This window comes from Chinchilla lanigera, unplaced genomic scaffold (genome assembly GCF_000276665.1).
Source record: "Chinchilla lanigera isolate Chin_1 unplaced genomic scaffold, ChiLan1.0 scaffold00058, whole genome shotgun sequence".
Lineage (NCBI taxonomy): Eukaryota > Metazoa > Chordata > Mammalia > Rodentia > Chinchillidae > Chinchilla > Chinchilla lanigera.
In genome coordinates this window covers 10,221,041-10,236,408 of record NW_004955459.1, presented here as the reverse complement: position 1 = coordinate 10,236,408, position 15,368 = coordinate 10,221,041, and the positions used below count along the sequence as shown (strand labels likewise).

General features: G+C 51.1%; 1 protein-coding gene across 7 annotated transcripts in view; it reads right to left on the bottom strand.

Moving 5' to 3' along the window:
• The window catches only part of Sctr (secretin receptor), a 78,035-nt gene that overhangs the window by 34,075 nt on the left and 28,592 nt on the right, over positions 1-15,368 (bottom strand). For 6 of the 7 annotated variants that reach the window (XM_005397668.2, XM_013521062.1, XM_005397669.1 and 3 more), the window contains 2 exons: positions 13,872-13,992; positions 455-565 (listed from right to left, as the gene is read on the bottom strand). In XM_005397668.2, coding sequence (XP_005397725.1) covers positions 455-542 — 88 coding nt within the window. In that variant the 5' untranslated portion in view covers positions 543-565; positions 13,872-13,992. Of the gene's footprint in view, positions 1-454; positions 566-655; positions 786-13,871; positions 13,993-15,368 lie in introns of all 7 variants that reach the window. The other variant, XM_005397671.2, reaches the window with a different exon arrangement.

Below are 15,368 nucleotides of genomic sequence, written 5' to 3'. Positions count from 1 at the left end.
AAGGTAAGTGATGCACAGAGGGTTTGTCATGACTAATGAGTCCATGTGTATATAAAAGCCTGGCAGAAGGGGAGGAAGAAGTGACCCTTCCTGAAGACTAGGTGTTTTGGCACTGACAGGTGAGGTCTAGTTACAGGGGCTAGATGGAGCAAAGGCCTGGTTGCTAAGGAGACAGAAACATGGAAGGAGGGGCACTCCTAAACAGTGGTCAGACAGAAGCAAACCCAGCTTCCTTAACACGTTCCTCAGGACCTTGCCTCCCATCCACATCATCTGGAGAACTGAGCCTCCTCTACCCAACCCCCAGCCAGGTTTCCAATCCCCCAGCAAGTATCCCTTCCCAGCATTTTACTCACTGCTTGTCCTCAGGCTCTGAGCCTCCTGTGCTAGGCTGAAGCTCCACCCAGGGGCCGCCCCCCAACCCCTTGCCAGGCCCCTTCGGCTGAGTGGTTACCGTTCCTGCTCCTCGTGAGCATCCGCAGGAACCGCGGGCACTCCACTTCCACAGTCTGTCCTGGCGCAGAGGAGGGCCAGCAGCTCATGTTGTCCCACAGCCCTGCACAGCCTGTGGAGAAGAACACAGCCCAGGGCTGGGATGCAGCACAGGCCACCGGCGCCGCCGCCATCCTGTCACCATCCCCATTCCTCTTCCTACCTGGAGTTGTTGTTAGACACTTCCAAAGTCCCCATTAGGTACTGGTTCCATGAGGTCAGGAGCCAGTGGTGTCTAATGAGTCCACGTTTGGATCTTTGGGGCCTGGGATCCGCCAGCTCCGTGGGAAGTGCTTGGTGTTGCAGACATAGAGGAAGGAAGGAGCTCACAGTATCTCGACTAAGCCCAAGTGTACAGGTCTGGAGTTCTCTGGAGCAGAAGGTGGCCTCAGCTTCGACAGCAATGGGCCTCCTTTCTGAATGCACAGTACAACCAGCTGGGGAGCCTCACAGATACACGGAACCCACCCTGCACCCACAGATTCCAATGGAATTGGTCTGAGCAGGCCCAGGGGTAATAGCAGGTTAAAGCTTTACAGGTAATTCTAATATGACATCCAGGGTGAGCTCTCTTGTCCTATAACTCTTGAACAGTAGAACTACCTGGAGGTTTTGTTAAAACATGGATTGCTCAGCAGGTGGGGGTGGTGCCTGAAAATCTGTATTTCAAACAAGTCCTCAGATGAAGTTGCTGCTGCTACTCTGAGACCCATTTTAAGAACCACTGCCCCAGCAGCTACCTGACAGGCACAGCTGTAGTCGTTTGTAGCAGGAATACTGTTAAAGATGTTGCTTTCTACGTCACTGTGTTCATTTTTTAACGTGCTCTTCTGAAGGGGAAGCTGGTCTCAATACAGTGAGAAGCTGAGTTTTCTGCAAACAATTTGTATATACTTGTCCTTACTGACACTGAATCTTAAAGCTGATTTCCTCTTTCATTTGGCTGCTTGGAAGCTCACAGCCAGATTTCTGGCTCATTTCTGGTAAAAGACTTTGAAATGAACAAAAAGATTGGTGGGTATATTCAATGCAGAAGTAGCCATTATTTAAACACAGCCTTTTGGATTCTCTGATTTTATGGCGTCCTGAGCCTTTTACCGTCTTTGAGCAATTTCATACTCTGTAACTTAAAGATAATTGATAGCAATGCAGAAGATCCTTGTTCATGGATATACAGATAATCATCGTCCACCCAAAATACAATTGACCTCACTGCTCTTTATTCAGTCAGTTTCACATCCATTCATTTTACCACTCTGCCTTTTATGTGTGGTACTTTGAATTCTCTTATGAACCAGTAGGAATATCTTACTGATTTCCGCACCAACTAATTCAAAGGTCAGGCAGGTATTTATTTTATATTTGCATGTGCTGTTCTATGATTAAATCCTTCAACCATTATCATTTCATATAACCACCCACTAATGGTCCTGAAGTTGATCCCAGGGCTCAACAAACCAGAGAAATTCCTCCCTGTGACAGACTCTAGTGACCCAGACCACCACCATTGAGGACAGGTATTGACAGGATGGGAAATGGGCTGAAGTGCTCCCCACAAAGGGAGCGGCAGTCACCCTCACCCACTTTGAGAACCATGGTACAGCTATGCACCCCAAAGCCACTGGGAAAAGGCCAGGACTCTCCAGTCTGGCAGCCTGGTAGCTGAGCTTGAGGTCCCAGTCACTTCCTTCTCTCTTCCAGGGAACAAATGCTCTCTTCCCTTCCTGCCCACCTCCCCAGGGTTGTCTGGAGATGAGCACAGAGGACATTAGCACAGCCCACACCCTGTGGGTGGTGGTGAATGGCAGCCCCTTCTGTCCGCATCTTCCCCTGGCTTTGACTTTTCATCCTGGCAGCTAAAGGATGAGCCAGCTGGTCCTCTGAACAGAAGCTTTTAGCTCTGGAGACTGGGAAGTGCAACGGGCCGCGGGGTTATGGGAGCATCCAGAGGGCAAATTCCCAGGTTGAAAAAGAGCAATATTTCTATTTTCAGGCATCTCTCTAACTAGGCTTAAAGTGTCAATATCTCTGTGATACCTCCATCCCTTCTGTGTGAAGTCTCCCTGGCAACCTATACCACTGCAGAAGTTCTGAGCCCTGGCACACGTCGGAATCAGCTGGGAGCATGCTCCATGTGCCAATCTCTAGGCCTCACCCCGAGGTTCTAGTTTGCCCATTTGGAGGCCAGACCCAGGGGTCTACAGTAGCTGGATCTTTGTAGCTCACCAGAGATGTTGCTGTCTGAGGTCTTCAGACCCTGCTTTGAGAATCCACCCTGCATATCCCTCCTTTCCAGCTGTGGGCCCAGCCCACTCCTGGTTCCCAGGAAACAGTGACACAGGAAGCCAGGAGACCGCCTTCCAAGGACAGCAGAGGTCACTGCCTGTTAGTGCTTCTGGCTAAAGAGCCCCACATGAACCAGGCAGAGCTCCCCCAAGAGCAAGAGCCTCCCAGGCTGCCGACCGCTGGGGCCCCGGCATTTGCCAGGGTCTGACATAGTGAAGACACTCAAAGCTTCAGACAGATGGACCAGTGTCACACCTCTGGCTCCCTCACTTGTCCTATCCAAAAACTGAGCTTTTGCCTCAATACCTATGTGACTCCCAATTCCATGTCTGGTCCTGGCCCACTTTCCCACCCCACCCTTCCTGCCAGGTCTGCTTTTATGCTAATGGGAGGTGCCCATGGTACCCAGCTCAACCCCATCTTACAGAGGAAGCCATGAAGCAGAGAGAGGGACAGTAGTTTCCTGAGGCCAAACAGCTAGGAAATGTAGGGGCTAGAAGTGTCTCTGCCCACCTAGTGCCACTCAGCAGCCTCTGCCCACAGGGGGAGTCTGCGGGTGGTACACCTAAGCACAGCCAGGAGCTGGGAGCTGGAGACAGGTGGGGGGCAGGGAGGGAGGAGACAAGGAGTGGGTTGCGCCTGGGGGCAGGGCAGGGAGGATGTAGTGAAGTAGTATCTGGGACCTGTAGGAGCTAAGGCTGCTACAGTGGGTTTCTGCTCTGGCAGCAGAACCAGACCCAGAAGGAGAAAGAATGTGGGAGGATCCAGAGAAGAACCCACGCCTGTGATCAGGAGGCCTGGGAGGGGGCTGGACATGGGTGGGCTGTGGGTCAGGGCAAGGGTGGTGGACACAAGGGAGACCCAGCAGTGGAGAAGGCAAGGATACAGCTCCCTCAAGGCCAGTGAAAGCATCTGTGGGGCCAAGGACCAGGTATATGTGTCCTTCAAGGAACACAGGACACGAGGACTCCTGAGAATCCAGATCTCCTCCAGAATGTCTGAGTGAGCCCTGAGAGAGGAGCCCCGAGCAGCTCTCTAGTTTGCACCTTTCCCAGACCATGGGCAGAGCTCTGCCACCACCCAGAGGCTGGTCATCCCACTGCAGCTGTGGGTGCTGCTCTCCAGGCCTGAGCAGGGTGTCCAGGGGTTGGCAGGTCCCGGGTGACTTTGGGCCTCCCAGGTGACCTTGGCCTGGTGACTTGGTCCTGGGGAGGCCCCTTTCCAGATGACTCACTACTTCTCTCTACTCTGAGCTACTCCAGCATCTAGAGTCCCAGGAAGTGAAGGGGCCCTTTGTCCTCCCTCCTATGCAGAAGTCTCCTTGCAGCTGAGGGATGCAGACAGTAGTCTCCTACCAGCTTGGGAGAATTCTGCTTCATTAGAAGCAGCGGGGTACTTCAGAAAGTGGACCAACGCAGGGGCCTCTTATGTCTCTTGGAGAGAGACAGCCTCAGGGTTGCTGGCAGCTGACCAGGCCACTGGGGTGCTGGCCAAAGGCTCCAGTCCATGTGAGTGATGATCCATGCCCAGCTAGACAGAATGCAGAGGTGCCAGGACATCTAAGAACCTTCCTGAGCTGGGCATGTCAGGCAGGCCCCACCGGGACACCAAGCCTGGTGCTGGCAGAGGGTAGGAGGAGTGCCTGAGGTCCAGTCAGTGGGACAGCTGCCAGCTGGCTCACTGCCACACCCTTTGTGTCTGTCACACATAGACAAAAAGCAGTCTGGCCGGACAGGGCATGCCAGACCTGCCCTGGACACACAGCAGACACAACAGACATCCCACAGCTGAATGTCACAGCAGCCCAGGGGTCACAGCAGCCCGCTCTGCCCATGGTAGAGAAGAGGAACTCAGCTCCACGAGGCACAGGGACAAGGGCGGTACTGGTGACAAAGCTAGTACCGGTGAATCAGGGATTCCCACCCAGCCTTTCCGTCTCCCTATTGGGGAAAGATCCAGGCTGCCCCTCAGTGGCAGCACTCAGAAGTCTCAGAAGAGTGCAATGAACCTGTCCCACAGGTCTCTGGATGGTACACGATCAAACATTTTTTACTTTTATAGTCACATGAATTTTACAAAATCTAAAAAGCATTCAAAAAATAGTAAAGGCTACCATATCACATTTGTTTCATAGCTACTATTAGGATGGGTCTGTTTTTAGAAAATATACTGATTTAAAGGGGAAAATATTAAGGATGTCACAGCACAAATGGTACAAGGCTGTGGGCCCCTGGCTATCCTCAGCGAGCCTCTGCATTGTTCACTGCATGTGAGCGGCGTGAGCATCTCAAACCCGGCTCCCAGATGCCCCTTTGCCAGGCTGGGCAGGAATGGGAGGTAGGGAGGGCACTTCCTGCTCAACTGAGACACCCTGTCCAGAAGACCTCTGGCAGAAAGAGACAGCCAAGACTGGGGCGGCTATAGGGTCCCGGGCAGCTTCAATCCAGAGCAGCAATCATCACCCCCTAAACTGCGCGGGGGTGTTAATGACAGAAAGGACCCGTGCGGGGCTAGTTTCTGACCGCTTGAGGGACAGTCACTGCCTCTGGAAAGCCCAGGCTAAAATGAGCATAGAGTTGCTGCTGTCCCTGAAACTGCCTGGTGTACAGGACAGGATGGAAGGCTGGGAGGTTTAAGATAGTTAAGATACTAGGGCAAGCAATGCCAAGCCAGAGACACCATATGGGGGAGCAGGAGATGCCCATGACATGTGAGGACCGGGTATGGTACAGGGTTGAGGCAGGCGGCATGACAGAAACAGAGTAGGCACTGGACCCAAGTTTACTCTAGGCTCGGCCTTGCCACTTTACTGTGTGAGCCTTAGTTTCCTTATCCATAAAATGGGAATCACAACATTCTCTAGGATTTTTGTGAGAAATGAATGATTTGTGTACGTAATAGAATATTCTCTCATCTATTAACCTCTGCTTTTTTAATTATCCTGTCATGTTTTTCCCATTTAATCTCTCCTTCTTTCGCAAAATACTAGTAGGAGGTCTCAGATAGGGCAGGGACTCTTAGCACCTTTTTTTGCTGGAGTTTCCAAAGGCCGCTGGAGGAATGAAAAGTATTCCAGTGTCACCTCAATAAAAGGAGCAAGACTTCCTCAGACAGGTGAGAAATGGAGGGCGAATGATAAGCAGGAATATGGAAGGTTCCAGAAAGAAGCACAAGGCCCTTGATGCCCAGCCATCCACTGGCAGAGTGGACGGCCCAAAGGAGAATGGCTATGGGAACGTGTCTAGATGAGACACAGACAGCCTTGCAGAGCCTGTGCTCCCGGCCAGACATGAAGCAGCCGCCTGGCTGGGGACAGGGCCTGTCCCTGCCTCTGCAGCGGCACTTGACACAAGATGGGGTCCCCTGGCACGGAGGTACTAGGTGACTCTGGTACCTCTACAATGCTGAGGGAAAGATCCAGAAAATAACAAGGCTTAAGTTTCTGTCTCTCCAGGAGAAAGGAGTCGAAGTCATAGAAAATGGAAAATGTTCTATTTTCAGCCAGTGGAGTTCATAGACTGCTTTAGGTTTGTCTCCCTTAGATTTATGAAGGCCCTGGCCCTGTGCCAGGCCCAAGGCAGACACTCACCACCATCATCTTCCTGCCTATGGGGACAAAGAGGTGGCCCAAGCGGCTGGTCTGGGATGGGGCAGGGTTGGGAGGAGGAAGGGCGACCCTGGAGGTCCGGATGGAGCCCTGGGGATCTCTACACTGGCCCCCTGCCACCAGGCTGGCGCCACACCGAGAGCCCTCTGTTGACTGTGAGTGTGCCCTGGGTCCACCCACCGTGGAGCATCCATCTTCCAGTCCTTGGCTTATTTATAAATGAGCTCAGATGGCCTGTCGATAACCTGGGACTATTTCTGGAGCAGTGTGACAGGCTACAGTGACAGGGGGCCAGGAATAGCCAGGTCCTTCAGGGCCATGCTAGCTTGGGCTTCTGGGGCATGGGCACTGTGTCCCTGTGTGTCTCCTCCATGTCCCGGATGCTTACTTTGCCTGCAGATGGAGGTCACCAAGGAACCCAGAGCTCCTCCTGGCCTCGTCCTCTGAGTCTTCCTGTAGCTCCTGCTTGTCAGTATTGGCCCTTTCCTCTGCCTGGGGACCGTCATATCCATCTCCCGAGCATTGGAGGCTCAGCTCTCCCTTTTCTGGAGACTGTGCAGACTGTGCGCAACTCCGGAGGGACCCTCTTGTCTTCCTCCCCTGCCTAAAGACCTTCATTCCCTGCTACTTATCACATTGACTGGGTTAACTGACACTGACAATCTCTCTTGCTCATTTTTTGTTTTTCATGGAAAGCCCTTCTTGGGAGGATCAGGATATCAGTTACTCACAGTTCTTTTGTGCTGCGCTTGAGTAGAACAAATTACAAACCAGAGAATACTCAGGATTTAAGTCAAAGAATTGGGACTGAGAATCCTATTCCAGCTCTATGTGATCCTGGGCCCTCTGAGCCTCGCTTTCTCGTTTGTGACATGGGGATAATACTAGTACTTACTGCACTGTTGTTTTAATAACTAAAAAACTGTAAAAGTGTCTAAGATGTTATATGAAATCTACAAAATAAGTTAAATTATTTCTGAAAAATAAGCCAAGGTCAGTTGTGCTGAAACAGATAGGTCCAAGGGAGCCATGGGCAGCTGCAGGAAATGGCCCTGGACAAAGAGAGGAGTGCTGCTAAAGGGGATCAGGAGCCAGGGTTGAGGTTTTAGAGAAATTGCGTTAAAAGCCAGTACATAAAAAGTACCAGGGACAAAACCATGGACAGGCCTCTTCTTGAAGAAGATGGATGAGCTCGAGTAGTATATGAGTCTACCCTTATCAAATGTCCAGGTTGGCAACTCCATAGAGAGAGAGGGCAGATGAGTTATTGCAAGTGGCTGGGCGAGGAGAGGACGCCCAGTGGTTCCTTAATGGGTACTGGGTTTTATTTTGGGTGATGGGCATGTTTTGGAAGAAGACAGAAGTAGTGGTTGCATAGCACTGTGAATGTACCAAATGCCATGAAAGCACCCACTTTAATGTGGTGTGAATTGCATATAAACAAAAGCAAATTAAGAAACAAATAAATGAGTCCATTTCTCCCCATTTGGCTTTTTTTTTTTAATTTTTTTGTTTTTGTACCTGCAATCAAACTTAGGACCTTGGGCTTGCCAGGCAGGCACTGTGCCGCTGAGCTACACCGCAGGCCACTTTTTGCCACTTGTGCTGGGGAGTGGGCAGCTGGCTGGGCAGACACAAGGGGGCTGGCGCCTGTCCTTACTCAAAGGTGAGGTGACCAAGGCCCTGGGAAGACTGGAGTCTTGTTAGGGGGATCACACAGCACCTAAATGACACAGTAGGACACATGCCTGGGTCTGTCTGACTGCAGGGCCTACACATTTCCTGCCACCACACAGTCCTTCTGGAACATTCTTTCCCTAGGGAGAGAGTGAGTCTGGCTTCTGTAAACAGAGCACTAACTGTCCCAGCAGAGCAGGCCATGTAGCTATTAGGGTGACCCTGAAACGTTCCCACAAAATGTTGGGAAGGCCTTGGCCACTTAACCTGGAATAGCTGAAAAGTTAATTTTTTATTTGTGATAAGTATGCCGGGCTTGGTGACAGCTCTGTGAGTGGCATTTCCTGTGACTTGTCTGGCTTTCAAACATTAACCTCCACCCCAGGAGAACCGGGCAGCTTAACCATTAACTCTGTACCCCCAGCAGAGTCTCACACCCCTTCCCAGCTCAGGCACGAGGACAGAGCCCTGGGCCAGATGGAAGACCTTGGCTGAGCTCCCAGGGGACCTGCAGGCACAGGTATTTGGCATCTTCATGTCACTCACCTCCAGGGTCTCCCATGAGACTCAGAGGGCACAGCCCCCACCAGGTTCTGATGCAGTCACTCCCAACTACTCTGTCCCTTGTCATTGCTCTGTCCCTTGTCATTACGCTCATTTTGGCCTTACAGGGGCTTTTCCTCCCTGCCACCATATCTGGTCTACCCTCACCGATGGATCCCCATGCCTTACTTTATCAGCCATGCAGCCAGCAGGGCTGAAGGCCTTCCCAGTACACAGTACCCTCTCACCTCTTCTGTCACCAGGGCTTTAAAACCACATTTCAAAGCACCAGACCCCCTCTGCTTCCTGAAAACTGCAGAGGCCAGTATGCAAAACAGATCCAAGCAGCAGTGGGGCCCTCCACAAAGGGCAAGGCCAGCCCGTCACCCTGCCACCCACCTGCACCCACCTCCTTGGTTTGGCAGCCAGGGTCTGGGAATGTGGCTGGGCAAGTGGCCCAAGGGAAAGGTGCCGGCCACAGGCAGGGCTGAGCGTGCAGGTGGGCAGTGGACACCAGCCAGCCATGGTAGAGGTCGGCCTGGCTGCACAAGGAGCTGGAGAGAGGCCATGAGAGGAGCTGCGTGCCGTAAGAGGCCTGCTTTCCCACAACAGCATTGTGAGGTGAGGTCAATAGTTACTGTTCCCTCTTAGAAATAGCAAGCTGAGGAGCAGAGGGGTGGAGCCTCTTACCCAAGACTGCCAGCAGGGGGCAGCAGTGCTGAGACCCTGCTGCCTCCACACACATGCTCCCCGCCTGGCCCAGCCCCTGCAGGCACCCCAGCAGCCAGGCCAGAGGGCTGTGAAAGCCGCCTGCTCTAGCCTTACCAGAGTAAGTCTGCCCTGCACTGTGAGGGCAATGGACATGAGCAGAGGCTCCAGCCGACCAGCCCACCCAAGCTGTGGCCGGGTCTGTGGGCAGACCCAGTTCAGTGCCCGTATAGGAGCACAAAGGAGGACCAGTGCGCACCTCTCTGCCTGGGGCAGGCCCTGAACACTGCCCCTCCGAGGGAGATCATGGCTAGATGGTCTCAGCTAATCTGTGACAAGCCAGGCAACCTGGAAGCAATCACATCTTCTCTGGGGGTAGTTACTCCTCCACAGCTCTACCTCAGCACCCACTCTCCCGCTGGAGCCAGTTCTCTTGCCTTCTCCTTTCTCCCTGCTCTTCGTGATGTATCTTCACTCACTCATTCACTCAGCAAGTCAGTCAACAAACATATAGCCAGTGTTCGGTCTATCCAGGGGCTGTGCCAAGCAGTGGGGAGGAAGAGGAGAGCAGGGAGAGTTCACCAAACACATCTTCACAGGGCAGTGCAGAGGACCCAGGACAGAAACAGGGTCCTGCAAGAGCTAGATGGTCAGCTAAACCAGCAGGACATCGTTCCTGGAGGAGTTGGAAGAGCCCACAGCTGGCAGTGAGGAAAAGAGGGGAAGTGTTTGGGCAGAGGCAGCAGTATGTGCAGACAGGAGGCGTGACAGAAACTGGCACAGGGAACTGCAACAGACTGTTTTAAGTAACAGGAATCAAATTCAGGGTCACCTTACTGAAGCTAGAGACCCAGTGCTTCTAAAAACTTCCTTTTTAATTTTGCCATAGGGTCTTGCTAAATTGCCTGGGCTGGCCTTGAACTTTCAATCCCCGTACCTCAGCTTTCTGAGTAGCTGGGATTAAGGTCGTGCACCCACCCCTGGCACACTGTAAGTTTTGAGCACATCAGACATGACCGGAAGCTCAGCACTATCTCTGCAGGGGTCAGGGTTCAAGACCTCCTCTCTTGGGTTGCCTTCTCCTGGGGACGCACAGGAAGAGGACAGCTGTGACTGAGGCACCCCAGCTGGCCTTGTCAGTGCCTTGCTTTCTACCGTGTGTCTAGGGTAGCAAGAGGGCTGGGGAATCAGGAGGCTCTTAATGGTGCCCCAAGAGTGCTGAGGCCAGGGTCTGGCTTCCCAGAGCCAGCAGAGGGAAGTGAAGGTTCAAACTAAAGGAGGGTCCTGCCCCCCACCCCTGCTGTGCACGCATGAAATGGCCCCACGACGACGCACACTGGCACCATCCACATGGCTGGGCCTTTGCCTCCCACACCTTATTTTCTCCCCACTTCAGCAGCTCCCAGTGGCAAGCGCTGGTGCTGTGGTGCTGAGGCTCCCCTGGGGCTCTTCCTCTTCCACATCTCTTCCTCCTCGTGCAGCCCCCGCCTCCTCTGCCAGCTGCACCTGCCCACAAGTTCGCCCAGCCCTGATTTCTGTGCTCAGCTCTCAACGCTGCACAGCTGACACTCAACTCCTCCCCACCAGTTACCTTATCTTCCCTCCTTCCTCCTTCCAGATACTCAAGGCCAACATCTGGGGTATCCTGGGTTCCCCCTGCCCCCTCACACACACCTGGGACTCAGTTCATGGACAAGTCTGGTCAATGTTACCACCTAAATGGCTCTTACCTGTGTCTGCCCTCCCCCTACTGTCCTTAGGAGCAGCCTGTATTGCCTTGGCCCTAACCCTTCTGTGTCTGCCAACCTTGCGGCCCACTGCTGACCCTGCACCCCTTGCCTGGTGCCTCTGTCCAGCTAGGGGAGCCCACTCATCGCCCAAGCACAGCAGGCCGGAATTCCAGGAATGGATGCTGCTTCCCGCAACTGACGTCTGGGGAATTGGTGACCAGTTAGTCCGGCACCTTTGCTCTCATGTGTGCTCCACCTGTCTCCTCAGTGCCCCAGTGGGATGACGCCCCAGTTGCCCAGGGTGGTAATTCAGTGTCCACCAGCTTCTTTCCCTGTGTGGTGTTGGTTACCACAGCCCTACTCCTCACCTGCATCTGGGCAACCTGAACAAAGATAGATACCCCATCAAGTCCCAGTGATCAGAGATCTGAACCAACTGGCATCCTTCTCTAGCTCACCATCCATGCTGCAGCAAGGTGATCATCCACAACAGACGATCTCACCATTCGCTTCGAAGACTCTCCAAGGCTTTACATCACTCAGTGATCAGAATGAAAATCTTCCACACAGCTGGTGAGCTCCTATGTGCCGTGGCCCTGCTGCTCCCTTGCATCTCTGTGCCAGGTCATGATCAGGGGCATTCAGGACTCAGCTCAAATATTACTGCCCCAGCAAAGCCCTTATGGAGGCCCGGACCAGTCAAAAGCCCCGGTGCTATATGCAGGCCGAGCAGAACTCTGTGCTTATGTCATTGTTATTTCACATGGATTTGTGATGAATTGACTCAAGTCTCCATGCAGAGTTGAGATGGCTGGGGCCTCTGCTCATGTCCAGACTGCCCATTGGCCATCCTTCTCTTCTTTCTCACTAACAGAATCTGGGTTGTTTAGGGTGGCCACATGCACAGCTAAGAGTCTGAATTGTCAGCTTCTCTTGAAGCCAGGGCTAGCTGTGCAGTCCAGTGCTGGTGAGAAATGAAGGGTAGGAAGAAGCTACCCAGAGAGGTTCAGGGATCTTGGCCCAGAAACACAGAGGATTCCCTTGTCTTTCCTACCTGGAGGAGCAGCTGCCATTGTACCACTGTGAGGACAGAAGCCACACATGAAGTGAGAAGACAGAGGAATCTGGGATGTTCACCAGCTGTAGCCTTTTACTAATGGTAACTAAGAAATACCTATGTGGTGAAGCCAGCACATTGAACTTCTGCCACATGGGGTAAAAATGCATTCCTCAGTGCTGAGAGAGGGGCCTACGTGCTACTTTCTGACTATCATAGTCTCACCTGATACCATTAAGTGCTGCATAAGTAATTTTTGAATGAATGCCTTTCATTTCACACCAATCTCTTAAAATAGATGTGGAAATTGAAGCCCAGAGACATTAAATGACTTGTTCAAGATCAGTCATCCAACCTAAAAGCCTGGGTTTTTTTAAATGAAGTAAAACCATACAATATAAATTAACCATTAACCAATTAAAGTGTACTATTCAGTATCATTTGGCACAATCACAATGCTACATTATGCAGCCATCGCCTCTCCCTAGGTCTAAGACATTTTCATAGCCTCTCCAAGAAAACCCTGTGCCTATCAGTCACTCCCTGTTGTCCCTCACTGCACCCCTTGTCACCACTAATGCAATTTATATCTTTATAGATTTGCCTAATCTGGACATTTCATATATACATGGAATCATATGATGTGTAAATCTTTGCCCCTGGCTTATTTCACTTAGCACCATGTTTTCAAGGTTCATCCATGTTGTAGTATATGTTAGCTCTCTCTCTCTCTCTCTCTCTCTCTCTCTCTCTCTCTGTCTCTCCTTCTCTCCCTCCCTCTTTCCCACCTCCCATGCTGGGGATGGAACCCAGGGCCTCAAGCAGGCTGAGTAAGCATTCCGCCATTGACCTATCCTTTCATTCCTTTTCTTTTCTTTTCTTGTTTTTTTGAGACAGGGTCTCACTATGTAAATCAGGCTGGCCTCTAACTTGTTTATCTTCCTGTCTCAGCCTCCTGAGTGCTGGGGTTACACATATTCACCACTACACCCAGCTTCATTCATTTTCAAAGCTGAATAATACTCCCTTGTATAAGTGTGTTGCATTGTTTATCCATTCATCAATTGATAAATATCTGGGTTATCTCCATTCTTGGGTATTACAAATAATGCTACAGTGAATGCTCAGTTACAAATTTTTGTTTGAATACTTATAATAGATCGTTTCCTTAACACCACATGCTTAGATGGTACAGAGCAAGAAAAGAAGTTAAGGGGAAGGAAGGGGAAAAATTAACATTTAAATATAGAGCTAATTATAAAGTGTTGATTAATAATAATTAATATTGAAATTAGCAATATTTATACAACATTTGTATTTTATACACTTTATCTCATCTAGAAGTAGACATTATCTTCTCTGTTTTACAGAAAACTGAAGCTCAAGAGGGCTAAATGATTTATGCCTCATCACATAGCCAGTGAGTGTCAGAAGCATGGGAGACCAAGTTTCTCTGGCCCCATACTTCATTTCCTCCTTCCTCACTCATCAGATGGGCGGTGGAGGTGACAGTACCAATGAGAGGCAAACCACCTTCCACAGCAGTTCCCACCTTGAGGAAGCCTACATGCAGGAACTGATGATAAGAAAGTGCTGGCTGTCCCCACATGCCACACGGAGAAGGAGAGGAGATGCTGGCTTCTGGGTTGTGCATGGACTGCTTACCAGACCCCCACTGGTTGAGTGAGCAGAGCTAGACCAACCCCACATCCCCCACCCTGGCCCAGTGGAACTGGAGATAAGTGCATATTCAGCTAAGAGAATCTCATACCTGGTGCTAGTGGCTCCAGACCCAGATCACCTTTCCCATCCCTGGAGAGCCCCTGCAGGCACTGGTCTTGCTCCTCACGCAGCACGCGCAGCACATCACACAGTCGGGTCAGGGCTCCAGCCTGTAAGTCCAAGACCAAGGATGCTTATCACTGCTGCCAATTGATCCTACCACACACAGAGTTTCTGTGAGTAAGAAGGGGGCTAGATAACAGGCATTCAAAATGAGTGAGGCAAAGCCCACAAGGAGTTCCTAGTCAGCAGAGAGGCAGAGGCAACCACTCTTAGGATAGATTTCAGTACACAGCCAGGACAGGCAAGATGCTCTCATGATCTATAGCTTGTCCACTCTTAAGTTAATGGAGGGTCCCAAGTTCAACAAGCTGTGTGCTTCCTGCAAACCTTGCTACTGGTCTGTAAGACTAACTACTTTATTGCTCTCCAACCGTGTGGATGGCTGTTTTTTAAAGAATGGTTTGGGTTCACACAGGTCTTTGGAACCTACAATTAGCTGTTTCCTTGCCTCACAGAAGAGCGTGTGTCCAGACAGATACATGTGGCTGAAGGAGGAGATGGACAGAATGGAAGAGGAACAGGCACACAGTCCCAGCTCCCTAGCTCTTCAAAAGTTACATGTCCATAGCATTGCTCCATTAGCTCACTGGTGTCAGCCAGGTGATAGGTACGCTGGGTGAATAAGTGAATGCACAATTTTACAGTTGGATGAATGGGCACCTATTCTCCTTATGGACATGGAATTTTAACATTACAGAGTCCTCTTACCTACATTAATTTAGTCAGTTCCTTGACTACTCCTAAAAAGAGACAGAAGGAAGCTGTCTCATGGCTCATGGCAGCTACAGGATATGACCAGGGTCATACATCAGGGCTCTGGATTTCAGAAATTAGCCTCCCAAGATGTCAAGGACCAAGTCTGAACGTCATTATCAGCCCTATACTATTGCTTTGTAGACGGAAATTCCAATGGAAGGAGCAGGGGGACATGTCCCTGGGGACAAAGACAGACTCCAAAATGCTCTAAATAAACAAAATCCCCGGGAGAAGGACAACAAAGTCACCACTATATTCCAAAGACTCCAAGGGCAAGCGTAAGCATTCTTCCAGTTATCTTCTAGTTTGGAGCCTCCACATCTGCCCACCTTTCACTAATGCAGCCAAAAAGGAACTACCAGCTGTTAGCAGCTGTTCTTCCTCCCCAACTCCCTGACACCAGCTGGCCAAGGATTACGGTCCCCACTATCACCTCTCCTGGCCCAGAGCCTGCACTAAATCGCAGCAAGCTCTTGCAGGCATTGGTCTGAGAGCAAAACACGCTCCTTCTCTCCACCCCTCAGCCCTACGTATGCCTCACTACTCCCAACTCAACAGAGCTAATGACGTGTTCTATTTTGTTTTGCACAGTACTAAGGATGAAATCCAGAGCCTCATGAACCATTGAGCTACACCCTAGACCCTAATGACTGAATCACATGCTATT